At 45.5% G+C, this 20939-nt stretch overlaps 1 protein-coding gene across 10 annotated transcripts in view; it reads left to right on the top strand.

The window, feature by feature from the left end:
* Positions 1-20939, top strand: part of kiaa0825 (KIAA0825 ortholog) — a 743480-nt gene that overhangs the window by 267293 nt on the left and 455248 nt on the right. For all 10 annotated transcript variants that reach the window (XM_068029705.1, XM_068029704.1, XM_068029699.1 and 7 more), the window contains one exon: positions 1067-1186. In XM_068029705.1, the coding sequence (XP_067885806.1) occupies positions 1067-1186 (120 nt within the window). The remainder of the gene's footprint in view (positions 1-1066; positions 1187-20939) is intronic.

The following is a 20939-nucleotide window of genomic DNA, read 5'->3' as shown; positions in this document are numbered from 1 at the left end:
TCTGGTTCTCGACCCTTCCACTAATGGGAACAGTTTTGCTCAAACTATTGTGCCTAGAACCCTCTATCAAATCTCCTCTCAACCTACTCTTCTCTAAGGAGAACAACCCAGCTTCTGCAATCTGAAATTGCACGTACCTGAAATTCCTCACCCTTGGAACCATTCTCATAAATCTTTTCTGCATTATCTCTAAAGCCTTCACATTCTTCCTAAAATGTGGTGCCCAGAATTGGGCACAATGCTCTAGTTGAGGCTGAACCAGTGTTTTAAAAAGGTTCATCATAACTTCCTTGCTTTTGTAAAGCCCAGGATCCCAAATGCCCCAGATCCTCCTGGTGCACTGTTTTCAGGTTGGAGTGACCACACTTCTGCTACCTACCTCTTCAGCCGCTTCCATCTATGTCTACTTGGTTGAAGAGGCTGTCCTCTTCCTCCCATCCTTGGGAGAGCTCATCTCACTGCTGCCCCTCAGGTCCTACAGCGAGAGCTCCAGGTAAGAGTGAGAGACCCGTGGCACAGCCTTCCCAGGTCTCCATTCCTGTGGTTGCTGCACCCTCAAAAATCCAAGTGCTGTTGAGCAGTTCTAACCCATGTCATGATCCCTTTAATTAGAAATCCTTCCTTTGCCAGATCCAGTGCATCATTTGCACACCGTCCTTCATTGGCTAGGGAATCCGGAGGCAGGATGTCAGTTAAAACGTCTTGGCAAAACCTACTGCAGCTGTCAAAAAGTTCCCGACCTGCAATGGTCCCGCCATTTGGTCAGGGACTAAGTTGGGAAAATTCCATCCCACTTTCTAATCTGTTAAATTCTCTTTTCCTTCCCTGTATTCCTGAACCAGGTAACCCAGCCAAGACCAGCAAACCTGACTGCTACAAACTGTAAAAGTGCAAATATTAGTCAAAGCTTGTATTTGAATTTAGCCCTTACAATCAAGTCTGATGTTCTATTGTTTTAACCTACCAGGTTACTCCATTTCATTGGCTTGATATAGTAATGTTAATGAAGTTTGGAGTTTTATCCAACTAATCTCTTAATTATAGTTCTCAATTTTGATTTTGTCAGAGTATTTTGCAATGGTTTCTGTGACTATATCGCTACACTCCCGTTGGAACCAGTGAACAGTGGCATACTGGAATGGTTACATTGGATTCAACCCTCCTGTTTTGCAAATGAATTACACAGGTAAATGTGAAGTTTCCACGTACTTTGTGAGAGGATACTGAGATTTACAATTTTAATGTACTTGAAACTTTGGAGTTGCCATCCTTGTTTTATTTCACAGATATACAAAGAATATAGTTGAATTAAAAGATCCAGTGCACTCTGATTTTGTTGCAACAGACGCACACCAAGATTACTATCACTCACCAAAACTTGCCCTTTGGGCAGCAAGGATAACTCCCCATCATTATCTGTTATATACACTGAGCTGTACATAAGGGTAATAAATGCAATGCCTGATGTCCATACTAATGTACAATGGGCATTAGTTCCCAAATTATTGTGAATTGTGGTCTCTTCAGTGCCAATTGTGCATTGTAACAACTGCAGCTTGCATTTATATACTGTTTTTAACATTGGAAAACATCCCAATTTGCTGCACAGGGGCATAATCAGACAACATTGAACACCAAGCCAATGAAGGAGATATTAGGAGGGTTGACTAAAAGCTTAATCAAAGAGGTAGGTTTTAATGGGGATTTTAACAACAACAACAACTTATATTTATTAGTACTTTTAACATAGTAAAACATCCAAGGCACTTCAGAGGAGCATTGTCAAACAGAATTTGACACAGAGCCACATTAGGAGATATTGGGGAAGTTAACCAGAGGCTTGCTCAAAGAGATAAGTTTTTAGGGGTATCTTAAAAGAAGAAAGAGAGGCAGAGAGTTTTAGGGAGGGAATTCCAGAGTTTATGGCCTTGGTAGCTAAAGGCAAAGCAAATAAATCAGGGATGCTCATAAGGCTGGATTTGGAGCATCGCAGATATTTCAGGCTGGAGGAGAACACAGCGATCAGGACAGGCAAGGCCATGGAGAGATTTGAATATAAGGATGAGAATTTTTAAATTGGAGTGTTTCTGACCAGGAGCCAAAGTAGGTCAGCAAGCATAGGGGTGATGGGTGAATGGGACTTGATGCATTCGGACGCTGGCCACAGAGTTTTGGATGACCTCATGAAGGGTAGAACGTGGAAGGCTGGCCAGGAGTGCATTGGACTTGTCAAGTCTGGAGGTAACAAAGGCATGGATGAAAGTGTAAACAGCAGATGAGCTGAGGCAGGGGCAAAATCAAGCGATGTTACAGAGGTGGAAATAGGCAGTCTTACTGATGGCGCAGATATATGGTTGGACGCTCATCTCAAATATGATACCAAGGTTGCGATTAGGCTGGTTCAACTTCAGACAGTTGCCAGGGAGAGTAATGGAGTCAGTGGCTAGAGAATGGAGTTTAAGGTGGGGACTGAAGACAATGGCTTAGGTCTTCCCCATATTTAGTTGGTGGAAATCTCTGCTCATCCAGTACTGGATGTCGGACAAGCAGTCTGACAAATTGAAATAGTGGAGTGGTCAAGAGAAGTGATGATGAGGTAGAGCTGGCTGTCGTCAGCATACATGTGGAAATTGATGCTGTGTTTTTGGATGATGTCGCCGAGGGACAGCATGTAGAAGAGAAATAGAAGGGAGCCAAGGATACCAGAGTTAACGGTGCAGGAGCAAAAAGAGAAGCCATTGCAAATGATTCTCTGGCGACGGTTGGGTAATTAAGAATGGATAATAATAAGACAAGGAGGCGAGAGAGGTGAACAGGCATAAAGGTTTAGACAGGTTTTTTAAGTGTTTAGGGCCTAGACAGCTGAAGGCACACCTGCCAATGGTAGGAAAGCATAAGAAGGCAGAGTTGGAGGAATACAGAGGTCTTTTTTTTATTCATTCATGGGATGTGAGTGTCGCTAGCTAGGGCAGAATTTATTGCCCATCCCTAATTACCCTTGAGAAGGTGTTGGTGAGCTGCCTTCTTGAACCGATGCAGTCCTAGGGGTGCAGGTACACCCACAGTGCTGTTAGGAAGGGAGTTCCAGGATATTGACCCAGTGACAGTGAAGGAATGGCGATATAGTTCCAAGTCAGGATATTGTGTGGCTTGGAGGGGAACATGCACGTGGTGGTGTTCCCATGCATCTGCTGCCCTTGTCCTTCTAGGTGGTAGAGGTCACGGGTTTGGAAGATGCTGTCGAAGGAGCCTAGCAGAGTTGCTGCAGTGTATCGTGTAGATGTTACACACTGTGTATTGGTGGTGTAGGGAGTTAATGTTGAAGGTAGTGGATGGGGTGCCAATCAAGTGGGCTGCTTTGTCCTGGATGGTGTCGAGCTTCCTGAGTGTTGTTGGAGCCACACCCATCCAGGCAAGTAGGGAGTATTCCATCACGCTCCTCACATGTGCTTTGTAGATGGTGGACAGATATTGGGGAACCAGTAGGTGAGTTACTCGTCACAGAATTCTCAGCCTTTGACTTGCTCTTGTAGTCACAGCATTTGTGTGGCTGGTTCCAGTTCAGTTTCTGGTCAATGGTAACTCCCAGGATGTTGATAGTGGTGGATCCAGCGATCATAATGTCATTGAACATCATGGGGAGATAGTTAGATTCTCTCTTGTTGGAGATGGTCATTGCCTGGCACTTGTGTGGTGCGAATGTTACTTGCCACTTATCAGCCCAAGCCTGAATGTTGTCCAGGTCTTGCTGCATCTGGACATGGGCTGCTTCAGTGTCTGAGGAGTCGCGAATGGTGCTGAACATTATATAATCATCAGCAAACATCCCCACTTCTGACCTTATGATTGAAGGAAGGTCATTGATGAAGCAGCTGAAGATGGTTGGGCCTTGGACACTACCCTGAGGAACTCCTGCAGTGATGTCCTGGGACTGAGATGATTGACCTCCATCAGCCACAACCATCTTTTCCTTTGTGCTAGGTCTGACTCCAACCAGCAGAGAGTTTTCCCCGTGATTCCCATTGACTCCAGGTTTGTTCGGGCTCCTTGATGCCATAATCGGTCAACTGCTGCCTTGATGTCAAGGGCAGTCATTATCACGTCACCTCTGGAGTTCAGCTCTTTTGTCCACGTTTGAACTAAGGCTGTAATGAGGTCAGGAGCTGAGTGGCCCTGGCAAAACCCAAACTAAGCGTCAGTGTGCAGGCTATTGCCGAGCAAGTGCCACTTGATAGCACTGTCAACAGCCCCTTCCGTCTTGGAGGATTGCAGGGCTGGAGGAGGTTACAGAGATAGGAAGGGGCAAGGCCATGGAGGGATTTGAATACAATATGAACATTTAAAATTCAAGGCATTGGGTGGACGAAGATCCAATGTAGTTCAACAAGCACAGCAATGATGAATGAGCGGGATTTGTTGTGGGTTAGGATACTTTTGCATGAGCTCAAATTTATGAAGGTTGGAAGATAGGAGGCCACCCAGGAGATTACTGGAAAAGTCACATCTAGAGGTAATTAAAGGATGGTTTGGTTTCCATGCTGGGAGCAATCTTTAAAGTTTTTATTTTGCCATTAGCCATAGGTTCCTGTTCATCAGCTGAGTAAAGTGTTACAACTTTTTTCTTGTTTTCAATTTGCCTTGGGTGCTCCCGCTGTTTCTGCCTTTTTAATCCCACTCCTATTATTTGTTTTTTTTCAGTACCACTCTCAATGTTTTGTTCTATGTTGGCCCATCTTTTAGTGCTGCTCCTGCTGTTTGTGATTTCTCTCTTTAGTCCATGCCCTGCTGCTTCTGGTCTTTTTCAGTTCCACTCCTAGTTTTGTGCATTTTATAAATTCACTGCTGGTGTTTTGTTTTTTACACTAACTTCAGTGTTTCTAATTTTTGAGTTCTGTTCTTGGTCTTGGTTATTTAAAGTTCAACTCTGCTATTTTTGAGGGTCTGTCTTTTATCTGCAGTTCAGAGATCCTAAAACTTTCCATACCCAAAAAGTCCTCTCCTCAGTTTTTGACCGACTTTTTTCCCACTCAATCCTTATACCATCGGTGCTCACCATTCACTACCACTAATACTCTAAGAACTCTCAAATTTCTTCCTTTTTTTCTTAAACCTTTCATTACTTCCTGTCACACTTATCACACAAATAGAACTTTTGATGAGTGATTTTTTTTCTATGCTTGATATACAAATTATTTTGGACAAATTATATTCAATACTTGGTATACATTTTATAAAAATATGTATTCTACTCAGATTCTTCTACCTATGATATGCTTAATATTCTTCTGTGCAGCATATTTTTCCATGTCACACTTCTGTAACAATTTCCCGATCACACTTTGTTGATGACAACTTTATTGTTATGAAACAATGTATCCTCAGACTCACCAGGAGCAACGCCACAGGAGTTGTTACTTTTTTTAAAAATGGTAAACATTGGGCCAGAGTTTGCTGCGAAAATAACGGTAAAGCTAACAGCGCTCAGTTATTTATGTGCAAATCAGACAGCAGCTTCCGGTGAGCGTACATGCGCAATTGAACACAAAAATCCAGAAGCTGCTGTACGAGATGCGCTACCACTCCATTAGCTGTGCGAAAGTAGCAACTCACTATCAGGCTGCTCACTAAAACATATTGAAAGGCGTGAAGTTCCTGTACTTGCATTAAGAGACAGCATAAACTCGCCACAGGAAGTTGGGGCTTGTCCGTTCCAGTTTAAGTACCTGTTTAATGGCTCAGTAAGTCTTAATTTCTGCCAAACAAACTCTGGCATAGAAAATTAACTTTTGCTCCTTCCTTCAGTCTTAAATTATTGTTGGAGATATTAAAATTAAATTAGTTTTTTTTGGTTTTGCTTTCTGTCTTTATCTCTTTCTCTTAATCAAATCCTTCTTTCCCTCTCTTTATTTTGCATTCTGTACCCGATTTGTCATTGAATTCACTATTCTAACTTACGCTTCCTGGTTCAGACTCTGAGCAAATCATTAATTCTTGTTTATCCTGATTGGTTAAGGAGATACAGTTGCTTGTCCTGTTCACACAGGTCCCATATGCCTGGTAGAGCGCACTGTATTGTTTAACTGTTTGAATGACAGCAACTTGCCATGCAAAAGCCTATAGAGAGTCTGTGGACAAGTGCACTTCCAATGCAGAGCTGCCACCATTCTGTCACCGCTCACAGCAAAATCCAGCCCAGTGACTTTAAGGCTGCAGTTTACTTAAGGAAATTCATCTGACATTTATGCACTATTTAAGCTTTACTTCGATGGCTTATGATGTAACTGAATCAATAGTGTAAATTGCAATCATGTTCACTCCCAACCATCTATAATTTGATCCATATTTGTGAGATCATATGGATTTTTAATGTACTTTAATGTATTTTGATCTGACTTAGAAGATTCTATGCAGAATATATTTTCTATACTTCTGAAAATGTAGGTTCTTCATGTCTTTTCATCAATGTGATCCACAGATGCCACATTTCTGTAACTGAAAAATGATTATATGAATGGAGCCCATCTTTTAAACCAAAGAGTGTGAATGAATAGATCTATTTTTATCAAAAAGCTCTTTAACATAGTTTTAAACATCCATGTCATTTTTAACTGAAATTTGAATTGGTATTTTAAAAGGACAATATAAAAGTCAAGACACATACTGATGCTAAAAATATATGCCATAGATTTCCTCCAATGATCCATTTCAAGATTGTAGGTGAAATAATAAAGAGCATTTTTGGGACATGTGATTTATTGATTGATTTTTAGCAAAAATAATGGACAGTGATGGAAACCGTGAAAGTTGCAATTAATTCAATTTAACTTTAGGTTTTTCCATCAAAGTTATCATTTAATTTCCTTCTTAATATAATTAATTAATTCCTTATCTCCCACAGTCCTACAGTCTGCATACTTTACAACTGATGCACTTTATTACTTTTTACTGATTTACCTTATAATTTCTACAAAATCTTTCAACCTGGATGTTGTCCTGCATCTCGTCAGTTCACCTATGTTCTCAATACAATGTGTAATCCTGGGAATAGATACTTCTACACTGTCACGAATAGATGAGAAGCCCCTGCAAATTGTGTTTTGTGCATTTGAGTATTAATGTCAACTGCCATTTTTGTACATCATGTTTAAGTTTTTACTTCTTTGTTCCAATTGTCAAAATGGAAGAGAGAGGTCAGGTGGGATAGCAACTTAAAAGGGGGCTAGTTTTCGGACCCAGGAAACCCTATCCAACCTGCCTGGACTGGAAACTGTAACAGTTTGAGGGTACAGCCTGTCTTCATTCCACAGCTGTCTTTGGGCCAGATTAGCCCAGCTGCCTGAAGATACACATCAGTCTCTCAGACAGTGTGAAAAAGCCAAAAAATTAAAGAAGACAGACTCCAAACATTGAAGAAAATTAAAGACACAGTCTGCAAAAATAGCAAGAAAACCTGCCTTCCTCTCCATCTAAGAAAAGGGTGACTTCAGCAAAATTAAGCTATATCTGAGAGTGCAAAGAAGAAGAAATTTGTAAGACAAGAAATATTTCCAACAGCTCCTCCCCCATTCAGCGTTTCTAATCGGTGATCTCCAATTTTGGGACTCTTTTTAATAAATTAAACGGACACTAATTTTAACTGCAATTCATGTTTGTTTATAGTCCTATTTAGTAAATGTCCTTGCCTTTTTATGCCTTTAACCCTTCCCTGAATGTTTGTAAGTGTGCGTGGTGAAGTTAAACCCCTTCCCGAGTTGAAGTGTGTGTAAATAAACCCTAATTCTTTGATTTAACTCTAATAACCGTTTTGTTGCGGTCATATATAATCAGGGTTTAAGGGAGAGAAAGAAATTCTATCACTAAACTATTTATGACAGGTGGTTGGGAAAACAGGGAAATTTGTTCAGAGAAAAAAAAGATTAACTACCTGTTCATAACATAGAAATTGGTAGCTCAAGTCTACGATAAACCCATGGAAGACCAATTATAAGAAACGAGCTGAATCAGAAATTTGAATAAACTGATTTGAAGCCAAAAGGGGAAAATCTAGGGGCCGAAAAGATTATTAAGACAAATAAAGGACCGCAACAAAAACTTCTCACTCTAATATTAGAAAGTGGCATATTTTGATTCAAAGATGTTTTTGGAGCAAGGTGATGTAACTGCTGAAGCACTGGCAACTCTGAGTACAGACCAGTTAAAAGCTATAGCCAGGGTGATAAAAGTGAAATGGCTCAGAAACATGAAATGAACTGAGGTCCTAAAAGTGACGGCTGAGCACCTAGGGCACAGTCCCATTCCGGAACAGATAGATGAGGAATTAACTTCTGAAATTGTCCCATCTCCCATGGCCAGATTGGAACTGGCAAAATTCAGGATGGAACTGGAGTTTCAGGAAAGAGAAGAGCAGAGAGAGAGAGGAAAGAGAGAGAGAGGAGAGAGAAAAGGAGCAAGGAGGCTGAATTTTATTAGCACGCCGCACATTGTGGCGGCGTGCTTTGAAGTCAGCGGCCTTCAGAAACGGATGCGCCGTCGCTGAACCCCTGTGATATTTCTCGCAGGGGCTCATTAGCATCATGGTGATGCGCCCCCCCCCCCACCCCATATTACGTGATGGGAGGCGGGACATCCAGCGCCATGATGGCCATTGGCTCAGCTGTGTAGCATGTGCTGGTGCCTTATTCAAGGCACCCCAGCACCTGCTTCCTGACAGCTGCCAAATAAATACTTACCTCACTATTAAAGAGTAGGGATGCTGGCAATCTGGCAGCAAAGCAGAAAGTGCTGGAGAAAGTCAGCAGGTCTGGAGGTATCTGTGGAGAGAGAAGCAGAGTTAACATCTGTGACCTTGCGTTTCTCCAGCACTTTCTGCTTTGCTGCCACTTACTTTGCTTTGTCCCAGTGTCCTGTGCAGTAGAGAGCCTCTTCTTCCACTCAAGCATAACATTCCTTCTTGTAGGCTTGCTGCACCTGGGTGAATAATCTTAATTTTGCTCATACCAGAACGTGAGACTGAATTGTATCATAAAAGGCAAATATACTATCAAAAATAAACGCATAATTTAAGAATGTCTGCGTACTATGGGCTTTTAATCACCTGAATGTGAAAAGCTGCAGACTAATATGCATTTGTAATTTGTATTCATCGCGCTGCTAACTGTTTTGTGAAAAGACATGTAACTGGAATTAAAAGAACTTATTAAAGAACCAGGGAAATATGTTTATATTCTAGCTGCATTGCAAACCAGAAATATTACATCAATAATTATGATCAACTGCTGCAAAAGCAAAGCGTACGTGAACATGTGTCGATCTGTGATAGATGAAAAACCAGGACAACAGCACAGATTTCCTCACCAGTTCTGCATTAGTGCTCAAACCTGTGCAAAAAAAACCTTGCAGCCAGAAGTTAGAGCAGTTACACTGTGGAATCACCTTTGCATTTAAAAGACCAGAGCAAAAACCGAAGATGGCAGAGGGGCGCTCTAGGGTGGCTACCCGGTCCAGCGATGCCTCCCTGCTCACTCTCTTCCAGGCTGTAGGTCAAGGTGGGAGGACTTTTTCCCCAGCAATGGTAAGAAGAGGTCCTCTGGCCTGACCATGGCAACCTGGTGGAGGTGGCAGAGGAGGTAATTAGCTGTGGGGTCACCCGGTGTGAAAGGGTCCAAATGCCGGAAGAGGATAAATGATCTGGTTCGCACCGCAGAAGTGGCACTCTGTATCATGGCCCCATTGAACCTGGGTGTCCCCACATGTGTGCCACTGCCATACCAAAGACTGGGAGGTTGGGCAGGGATGAATGACATGACATGAATGGATGAAAGTATGACAGAACTCACCCTTGTTTGCACTAACAACATGGCACCTATATGAATGGCTCACTCAGTAGTGCACACCAAGCCTTCCCCACCTTTGGGCCCAGCTCTCCTTTTGATTCAGATTTCAGGTTGTTGCCATCCTTAATCTCTGCCTCTTTGCTCCTCCAGGCAAAGAGAGCCCACAATGCTCGTGAGGCGAGTTGGACTGTTGGAGGAGTGCCAGATATGCGGACGATGACACAGGCTGAGGAGGAGGCCCTTGAACTGGCTGCAACAGATGTGGACTGTGCATTCGGTGCTGTTGAGCTTGGGCTCCTGGGCGAAAATGCATCCATTTGATACACACAATGATCAGTGTGAAAATCATGCTGTTTGACACAATGCTGTCACAATCGTTACATGCTCACCTTAAAGACTGACAGTGTGCTCTTCTCATTGTATCTTGCAGGTCAACGCTCTGAGTCGGCAACGGTGGCCCAGGACACCTCCTGCACCTCAGAGGAAGAGACATCCTCAGAGGTGCAGCGTTCCATAACACTCCCGCACATTCCACCAGCGCAGATACAGTCACCTCAGTGGGAATCCAGTCTGGTGAGAGCACTGCACCTGCGCCCAATCAGCTGACTGAGGCTGAGACATCCGAGGCGCCTGAAAGTCAGAGGGCTGTGGGTGGCTAGACGCATGCTGAGCCCCAGGCTGCTGATGACTCTCTGTTGTGACAGCACAGGGCATGCTGAAGCTGCAGCAGCAGTCGTGGCAACATCTGGTGGAGATGCCACAGGCCATGCGCAGCCTTGGGCGGAAAATGAGGGACTTCAACCAGGCCATTACAGCTGCCGTGTCCCAGGCGTTTGAGCATATGGCATCATACATGGAAAAGGCGATGGCCCTCCTGGTGAGCCACATTCCATTAATACATGCTGACCTGCAATCCCTCGCTGAGGCCATCAGATCCACAAATCAGTAGTAATGTGCGCGAAGGACCAGGGGCATGGAGACTGCCCCTGCCCCTGCCCCGGTCCTTTCTGGGAGAGCAGAGAGGTTCAAACGAGCCTTTAGCTGGAGGAGGCGAGCCTTCAAGCCATATCTGGGGTCCACCCTCAAGGAGCATCCATTGTGGCCATTGGTCCCTTCGCCCCTCCACCGGTGAGTCAAGCTCCAGCAGTCACGAAGTCTGAGGAGAGTTGTGCAGTGATCAGAAGCCTTCCTCCAGTCAGCCTGCTAGCGCAGATGTGGCACCACAAAGGAGCATCTGCAAGCGTCTCCAAAAAACACCGTGACACAAGTGGGTCTGCATGGGTGACACAACAATGTAGAAAGGTTGAGATCAAAATCTTCTTCACTAACGTGTGTTGCTTTTACTGTGTGAATGAAGTGTGCCAACATGTACCGATCGTGTTTTCTCCCATTACATCATTGGCCTTTCAGAATTGCCAATGTATGGAATAACATTATTATTAGCAAGCAATTAAGAAGGCTAATGCTATGTTGGCCTTTATCACAAGAGGATTTGAGTACAGGAGTAGTGAAGTCTTGCTTCAATTGTATAGAACCTTGGTTAGACTGCACCTGAAATACTGTGTGCAGTTTTGGTCCCCTTACCTTAGGAAGGATATTATTGCTTAGAAGGAGTGCAACAAAGGTTCACCAGACTTGTTCCCGGGATGGTGGGACTGTCCTATGAAGAGAGATTGGGGAAACTGGGCCTATATTCTCCAGAGTTTCGAAGAATGAGAGGTGATCTCATTAAAACCTACAAAATACATAAAAGGATAGACAGGGTAGATGCAGGTAAGATGTTTCCCCTAGCTGGAGAGTCTAGAACCAGGGGACACAATTTCAAAACAAGGGGGAAGCCACTTAGGACAGAGATGAGGAGAAATTCCTTTACTCAGAGGGTTGTGAATCTTTGGAATTCTCAACCACAGATGGCTGTGGAAACTCAGTCATTGAGTATGTATAAAGCAGAGATAGACAGATTTCTAAATACCAATGACATAAGGGGATATGAGGATAGTGTGGAAAAATGGCATTGAAGTGGATGATCAGCCATGATCGTATTGAATGGCAGAGCAAGTAAGATGGGCTGAATGGCCTACTCCTGTTCTTGTGTTCCTATTACTCATGTGCGTCTCCATGGATGCGGTAACATGGACAATGGCTCAGTATGCTGCTGCCAGTAATGGTGGATGCAAAGTTGTTGCAGATGTGGACTGCTGCACAAGAGGTGAACGAGGGTGCTGTGTGTCTTGCAGAGCCCGCAGTGATTCCTATGGTGTGCAGAACCTTTCCTCAATGAGGCATGCCGTGCATCACTAGCTCGCTGCTTGCGGCACCTGGATGCTCTCTGTCTTCCCATGCGCATTTCCTGCTGTAAGTCCTCAGAGTCCGATGATGAGTCCTGCTCACGTCTGTCTTCATCCTGCAAGGCCTCCCCAGTATTGAGTGTGTAGTTGTGCAGAGCACAGCAAACAGCAACTACGGGAACTATCCTTTCCGGCTCATACTGCAGGGCACCACCCAATCTATCCAGGCAGCCGGAGTGCATTTTCAGCATGCCAATCGCCTGCTCAGTGGTGGCTCTTGTAGCTCCGCAGCTGGTGTTGTATCTCTCCTATGCAGCAGTGGTCGGGTGTCTTGCTTGTGTCAGGAGCCATGTCTTCAAGGGCTAGCCCTTGTTTCCAAGAAGCCACCCCTCCATCTGAACCAATTCAGTGAACAGCAGCGGCAGCTAGGACTGGCGCATGATGAAGGTGTCATGGCAGCTGCCTGGAAAGCGGGCACAGATTTGCATGAATTGTTTCCGGTGATCACATACGAGCTGCGCATTAATTGAGTGTAAGCCCTTATGGTTTACATATTCAACTGGACGCCCGACGGGAGCCTTGATGCAATCTATGTCCCCTTGCACCTGTGGGAATCCCGCGCTGGACCCGAAATCAATGGTCCTCTGGGCCTGGCTTTCACAGTCTGTTGTGAAGCGGATATAGTCACTAGCCCTCTGGTACAGATGACCTCCCAGACGTTTCATTCCACTAGGGGCAGAGGTGTCATGGTCCTGTAGTTTTTTTCCTGGAAATATGCGGTTTGCCTTTAAGGCTTACAAAGGATCCGTATTGCTTTAAGAAGCAGCAAGCCTCAGGAGTTATAGGAAGATACATTTTCATTGCCTTAGAAACAGCCATTTGGAGACTGCGATTCAAAGGGTGCATTCTTGTTACCATAGATACAGCCACTGGGAGTGAGTATCAAGCCATACATTTGTTACAATTCAATTTTGAACTGGCTTTTTAGTTGAAGACAGTTTGTTCTAACAGAACACAAACACAGAGGACACGCAGACAGACAGCTGTGGTGTTTAGCACCTGGAAAAAGAGCTCCCAACCATTTAAACTGAAGGAATAGGATTTTAGTATATTTTATTATTATCTCTCCAAATTCTAAAAAAAAAAGTCAAGCCAAAACAGAGATCTCTGGTAATTTAAACTGAAGGAAGGGAAGTTAGACTGTGACTATCTTTTATCCCTCAAAAACTCTAAAGTCAGGTTGATTCTATTGAAAGTGCTTGCAAGTCGTTAATTGTTGAAATTCACTGGAGAAGGAAAGCATCACCTACTGCTGGAGTTAGGCTATGGACTGTTCTACAGTGGAAGAACCTTTTCTCCGCATCTGGCAACTGTGAGGACTTCAAGCAACATTGGACTGTAAATTTGCAAGGACTCTAATTTTTCTATTTTAAATGTTGTTTATATCTTCATAGTGTTTAAGACTTTAGTTCTTCTAATTAAAGAGTTAATTTGTTGATTTAAAGGCACCTGGCTTGGTTAGCCTCATTCGGGGGTTAATAGATGGTACAATTTGGCTGGGTCTTTCTTTAATTTGGAAACTTTTAAATGCTGCGTTAGGTAATCTGTGGAGCAACGGGATTGAATTAACAGTGCGTTTCTCCCACCACAAATCGTATATTTAGATTGGGGGCTTTGACTGGAGCTGTCAGTCCTAACAGTGGGCTGCAACTGCCTGTTGGTTGTGCCTGTGGCGCATATGGATCCTCATGAGAAGTGGGAAAATGCATATAGGGTGAAACATCTCCATCATAAAATTGCAATTAAACTCGGTTCCTTCACTTCTTTGAAGGTACCTAACAGGGAACAGATTGATGTTGACTGGCACATCAGGTGCTTTCATGCATCAACTATGTGGCTTGGCATGGCATGGCATGGCATTGCCCGTCTTAGCTCCCACTAAGAGCGGCACCGCATGACCACATAAAGATTGACCCACAAGACATATAAGCTTTACATGCCGACCGTTTCTGGCACTTTCCCCACATACAGGGTGACTCAAAGAACAAAGAACAAAGATAATTACAGCACAGGAACAGGCCCTTCGGCCCTCCAAGCCTGCGCCGATCCAGATCCTCTCTCTAAACATGTCGCCTATTTTCTAAGCTTCTGTATCTCTTTTCTTCCTGCCCATTCATGTATCTGTCTAGATACATCTTAAAAGACTCCATCGTGCCCGCATCTACCACCTCCGCTGGCAATGCGTTCCAGGTGCCCACCACCCTCTGCGTAAAGAACTTTCCACGCATATCCCCCCTAAACTTTTCCCCTTTCACTTTGAACTCGTGTCCTCTAGTAATTGAAACCCCCACTCTGGGAAAAAGCCTCTTGCTGTCCACCCTGTCTATACCTCTCATGATTTTGTACACCTCAATCAGGTCCCCCCTCAACCTCCGTCTTTCTAATGAAAATAATCCTAATCTACTCAACCTCTCTTCATAGCTAGCGCCCTCCATACCAGGCAACATCCTGGTGAACCTCCTCTGCACCCTTTCCAAAGCATCCACATCCTTTTGATAATGTGGCGACCAGAACTGTACGCAGTATTCCAAATGTGGCCGAACCAAAGTCCTATGCAACTGTAACATGACCTGCCAACTCGACTCGAGTGCCATTGCTCCTTCACTGACAGAGGCAATCAATGGCACAGAACGGCAACCCTTACGGAGGGCGGCACCGCAGTGGCTCCCTACACTTCTGCAGGCATGCCCCCTGTAATCCCATTCCCCCTCACACCTCCCTTTCAGTATGTAGAGTTGAGACCCCAATAATCCCATCCCCCCACCTCCTTTCCAGTATGCAGAGTTGAGACCCCGGTATTTCCAGACTTACCTGCACTGTGAGCGAATATTCCTACTTCTGATGTCCCATCGGCTTTTCATATTCGTGAACGGGACGGCCCGTTCAGCAAAAATGCAGAAGTGTGGAGCGACAGGCAGTGGGATGCATAATCAGGAAAGGTAAGTGGCGCTTTACATATGGTAATTGGGGTGCCGCCACTTAGTGGCAAGGGTCCTCACCGAGGTCCCCCCGCTGCCGGTAAAATGCAGCGCGGCCTTCTGGGCATCGGTGGTTGAGGCGGGCCTCTCCCAGCAGAATTTTGGCTGGCACCACCCCTTGCCATGACCCCCGACATCAAGGGGCTGGTAAAATTCAGCCCAGGGTTTTACAGCTACAAAAATTGGAAATGGAGCTGAAGGCTCAAGCAGAGAGAGAGGCGAGATAGTTGTAGGCTGCCAGGGAGAATCTCTCTTCACCTGGTAATCGCCCTAATCTCGCTAACCCAGAATCAGACTTTGAGGCTCTTAAGTATGCTAAGTCTGCACCAAAATTTGAAGAGGGTGAGATGGAATCCTTTTTTGCTACTTTTGAGATGGTAACGGGACAGCTACGGTGCCCACAAGAAATGTGGACCCTCATGATTCAGGGTCAGTTAATAGGGAAGGCTCAAGAGGTCTATTCTATGCTGACCCCTGATATGTCTGCTAATTACGAGCAGACCAAAGATGCCATCCTTAGTGCTTATGAGTTGGTCCCAGAGGCATACGGCCAGCAATTCAGGAATGCTCGAAAGAAACCCATGCAGACTTATTTGGAATTCGAAAGTCAAAAGCAAATCACTTTCGACCGGTGGGTCCGATCTGTAAAAATACAGCACACCCATGAGGAGGTATGCGAGCTAATATTGCTGGAGGAATTTAAAAATAGCCTACCCCCCAACCTGAGAGTGCAATTGGAGGAGCAGAGAGTCCACACACTAGAGAGGCTGCAGTTGCTGCCGGTAGCTATGACCTCACTCATAGACCTGACAACTCAGGCAGATCCTTACAAAGCCACCCCCAAAGACAGTGGGAGGATAAGAAGGGAGAGTGGGACAGTAAGGGAGCCACACCTGGAAAGGGAAGTACAAACGAGGGTGCAAAGAGTCCACCCCAAGCCCACAAAGAAAAACCCTGGAGACCAGTGTGCTCCCACTGCAACAAAGTGGGTCACTCCAGGCCAAAATGCTGAAGGCTAAACAGAAAGCCGGTGGGTCTAATAGGTCTCTGCAAGGGTGGGCCCTAGGAGGAAACCCCAGTAAAGAGCATAGCGGGACCGGCAGAGGCCCAAACGGTAGAACCTAGATAGTTACCGGAGTTTTATCCGAGAAGGAACCGTGTCCCCCGACCCTTCCCAGGAGATGAGCAAGTCCATTGTACTGCTCAGGGATATAGGGGTGAGTCAGTCCTTAATGTTGGAGAACGGCATAAACCTTCCCCCTGAAACCTCCATGAAAGCCATGATCAGTGGAGTGGGAGGAGTTTACCTGTCTGTTCCCCTCCATCGAGTCCACCTGCAGTGCGACCCAGTCTCAGGCCCCGTAACCTTAAGAACTGTCCCAGAGTTACCGCTAGCAGGGATAGACTTCCTCCTGGGAAATGATTGGGCTGGTAGCAAGATAATAGCAACCCCTATAATCCTCGACCATCCTAGCGAAACCAGGGAAACTGAACAACTACAGGAGGAAGTACCAGGGATCTTCCCCAATTGTGTAGTGACTCGGTCCCAAGCCATCAGGCCAGATTAGTTGAAAGGGAACCAATGCCCCAGCTGGATGAGCCGGAGGTCTGGTTAGCTGAAACTTTCTTTAAGGACCTATCTGAAGGGGAGGAGGTGCTCAGCCGAGCCTCCCTAATTGACGCCCAGCAGGCAGATCGTGAAGTAAATCATGCAGCACAGACTGGTTGTTCTGAGACAGAGGCCACTGCGATCCCTGAGTGTTACTATGTACAAGATGGGGTAGTAATGTGGAAGTGGAGGCTTCTCTGGAGACCTGCAGAGGAAGTATGGACAGTGCTCCACCAGATCGTAGTGCCCCCAAAATACAGGCCAGAGATTTTAAGGATACCCATGTTATTGAATTCTTTGAGGATGTGACAAAACACATTGATGAAGGAAGAGCAGTGGATGTGGTGTGTATGGATTTTAGCAAGGCGTTTGATAAGGTTCCCCATGGTAGGCTCATTCAGAAAGTAAGGAGGCATGGGATACAGGGAAAGTTGGCTGTCTGGATGCAGAATTGGCTGGCCCATAGAAGACAGAGGGTGGTAGTAGATGGAAAGTATTCAGCCTGGAGCTCGGTGACCATTGGTGTTCCGCAGGGATCTGCTCTGGGACCTCTGCTCTTTGTGATTTTTATAAATGACTTGGATGAGGAAGTGGAAGGCTGGGTTAGTAAGTTTGCCGATGACACGAAGGTTGCTGGAGTTGTGGATAGTGTGGAGGGCTGTTGTAGGTTGCAACAGGACATTGACAGGATGCAGAGCTGGGCTGAGAAGTGGCAGATGGAGTTCAACCTGGAAAAGTGTGAAGTGATTCATTTTGGAAGGTGGAATTTGAATGCAGAATACAGGCTTAAAGACAGGATTCTTGGCAGTGTGGAGGAACAGAGGGATCTTGGGATCCACGTCCATAAATCCCTCAAAGTTGCCACCCAAGTTGATAGGGTTGTTAAGAAGGCGTATGGTGTGTTGGCTTTCATTAACAGGGGGATTGAGTTTAAGAGCCGCGAGGTTATGCTGCAGCTCTTTTAAGGCCCTGGTTCGACCACACTTGGACTATTGTGTTCAGTTCTGGTCGCCTCATTATAGGAAGGATGTGGAAGCTTTAGAGAGGGTGCAGAGGAGATTTACCAGGATGCTGCCTGGACTGGAGGGCATGTCTTATGAAGAAAGGTTGAGGGCGCTAGGGCTTTTCTCATTGGAGCGAAGAAGGATGAGAGGTGACTTGATAGAGGTGTACAAGATGATGAGAGGCATAGATAGAGTGGATAGCCAGAGACTTTTTCCCAGGGCGGAAAGGGCTATCACCAGGGGGCATAATTTTAAGGTGATTGGAGGAAGGTTTCGGGGAGATGTCAGAGTTCTTTACACAGAGAGTGGTGGGTGGGTGGAATGCACTGCCAGCGGTGGTAGTAGAAGCAGATACATTAGGGACATTTAAGCGACTCTTGGATAGGTACATGGATGATAGTAGAATGAAGGGTATGTAGGTAGTTTGATCTTAGAGTAGGTTAAAGGGTCGGCACAACATCGTGGGCCGAAGGGCCTGTACTGTGCTGTACTGTTCTATGTTCTATCCCGATGGCTGGACATGTGGGTACTCGGAAAACATTAGCCCGAGTAAGTAAATACTTTTTCTGGCCTCACCTTCTGTCCGATGTGGCCGAATACTGCAAAGCCTGGCATGCTTGCCAGGTTGCAGGCAAACCCCAGGCTCTAATTAAACTGGCCCCCCTCAAACCCATTCCAGCATTTGGCAAACCCTTTGACCAAACATTGATGGACTATGGGCTGAATTTTACGAGTGCGCCGCAGTTTACGGCATCGCACTCTGATGGCGGCGTGCATCCCACGCGGATGCGCCATACCTAAGCCCCCGCAATATTATGTGTGGGGGCTGATTTAAATAGAGGGAGCACAGTGGTAGCCTTAGATGATGTAGAGGGGGCGGCCGCCGCGTTCCTGTCAACGGCGTCCGGCGCCATTGTGTAGGCGTCGGCGCATTTTTAAAGGGCTTTAAGCCCTTGCAATTAATTATAATTTTTTTATTAACAAATAATAAAGATGTGGAGGCCCTTCCCCAACCACCCCCCCCCCCCCATGGTCATTTCATTGCCCGATATGACCAGCACCTGCCTTTTTCCCGACCCGAACTTTCCCCCCAAACCTTCTAACTTTTACCCTTCAACCCCTTCCCACCATCCCCACAACCAATAAAAATTGATTTCCCTGCTCCCCCACCCCTCCCGCCCTGAAAATTTTAATCCACCCCCCTCCCCCCAGGTTCTCGCTTCGGAACTCCGTATGGAGTTCCAAAGGTGCGCAAAGCAGGAATGGTGGGCGTAAAATCGGTGTGGGACAGCCGCTGCCTGCAGCTAAATTTAATTAAATAGCATTAAAGTTAATTTAAATATGCAGATGAAGGGCCCCCGTCAGGCGGCTGGGGGGTGGTGGGGGGGCACGCACCAAGGACCCCTGCCGTTGGTAATATGAGGTGTGCCCTTCTCGACGTCAGGGGTCGAGGCAGGCCTCTCCCCGCAGAAGTTTACGGTGTCGAGGGCTGGTAAAATTAAGCCCTGTGTGGGGCCACTGCTCAAAACCAAACCTAGTCAACCAGTGAATGTTTGCCAGAGGGTAGAAATACCTGAGGGCAGCCAGGAGCAGTCAGTCGAGGAGGACGAGACCCCGGTTGAACCATTGGCTGCCAGACTGGCAGACGCAGAAGTCTTAAAAGACTTAACCACCCAGCTGACATACCTAACATCAAAGCAGCGGGAGGATCTGTCCACTCTGTAAAGCAATTCAAAGAGATCTGTTAGGATCAGCCAGGGCTTACCACCCTAGCAGTTCTCAGTGTGGATGTGGGAGTCACGCCACCAGTCAGGTGGGACCCCTGCTGCCAGAGCCCCGACAAGCTAGCTCAGGTTAGACAGGAAATCCAGTACATGCTGGATAAGGATATAGTTGAGCCTGGCCGAAGTGGTTGGAGCTCCCCTGTTGCCCCGGTCCCGAAGCCTGATGGACTCATAGAGCCTGCTATTCCCCTACAGTCTCCTTACCACCCTGCAGAGCAACCTGACCAGTAATCAGACTAGCTCATACAACAAATACAACATTAATGGACAGTCAGAAAGTGGAACCAGTATCCATTACCCATAATTTTCCAGAGACGCATGTAAACACTCCTACAAAGATGACACTATCAAGGCTTTCTCCAGGTGATCCTGACTTGCTGTCCAATAAAGCAATATCTGTAATTAGAGGTGTGCTTCAAGAGGACTGAGGGGACTCATACCAAGAGAGAGTACTTGCAGCAGGAGCACATTCACCAAAAGCCTGCTCATCCTCTGTCCCTTCTTGGGATGGAGATGAATCTGAATCCACCAATGAGCTCATCCGCTTGGTGAATCTGCTTGTACATACAGCCACAGAAAGAGCACAGACCTACCTGAATTTTATCAGAATAGTGTCAAGCAATCAGAAAAAAAATTGAAGTCATTGAACCAAGGGAAAAATGGGATTTGCTCTTCTCCTGCTAGTTCTGTCACTGTACCTGTACCTGACACTAATTGGGAAGAAATGCTAAAACCAGGAAGATCTGCTGACAACTTGCCTTCCAGAAATCATTCCCCTGTATTAGACACTAATGTTCTGCAGCTTGGGGAATCCATAAGGCACTGTATTGATTACCTAATGTTCACCCCAGACTTTAGCCAACCTTTAAGTGTGAATGAGAGAATGAATGAAAACGTCTTTACTTTATTTCCTTTTCATGAAAAACATTTTTAAAAATGAAGTAGAATTCATCCGAGGGGTAAAGGTGTCAAGAATAGATGAGAACCCCCTGTAAATTGTGTTTTGTGCATTTGAGTATTAATGTCAACTGCCATTTTTGTACATCATGTTTAAGTATTTACTTCTATGTTCCAATTGTCAAAATGGAGGAGAGAGGTCAGGTGGGACAGCAACTTGAAATGGGGCCAGTTTTAGAGCCCAGGAAACCCTTATCCAATCTGCCTGGTCTGGAAACTGCAACAGTTTGAGGGTACAGCTGTCTTCATTCCACAGCTGCCTTTGGGTCAGATTAGCCCAGCTGCCTGAAGATGCACATCTCTCTCTAAGACACAATCTGCAAAAGCCAGAAAATTAAAGAAGACACAGACTCCAAACAGCGTAGAAAATTAAAGACACAGTCTGCAAAAATAGCAAGAAAACCTGCCTTTTGCTAGCTTCCTCTT

The sequence above is a fragment of the Heterodontus francisci genome, chromosome 4 (genome assembly GCF_036365525.1).
Source record: "Heterodontus francisci isolate sHetFra1 chromosome 4, sHetFra1.hap1, whole genome shotgun sequence".
In the NCBI taxonomy this organism is placed as follows: domain Eukaryota; kingdom Metazoa; phylum Chordata; class Chondrichthyes; order Heterodontiformes; family Heterodontidae; genus Heterodontus; species Heterodontus francisci.
The sequence above is the reverse complement of the archived record's forward strand: the minus strand, read 5'-3'. Positions and strand labels throughout refer to the sequence as shown.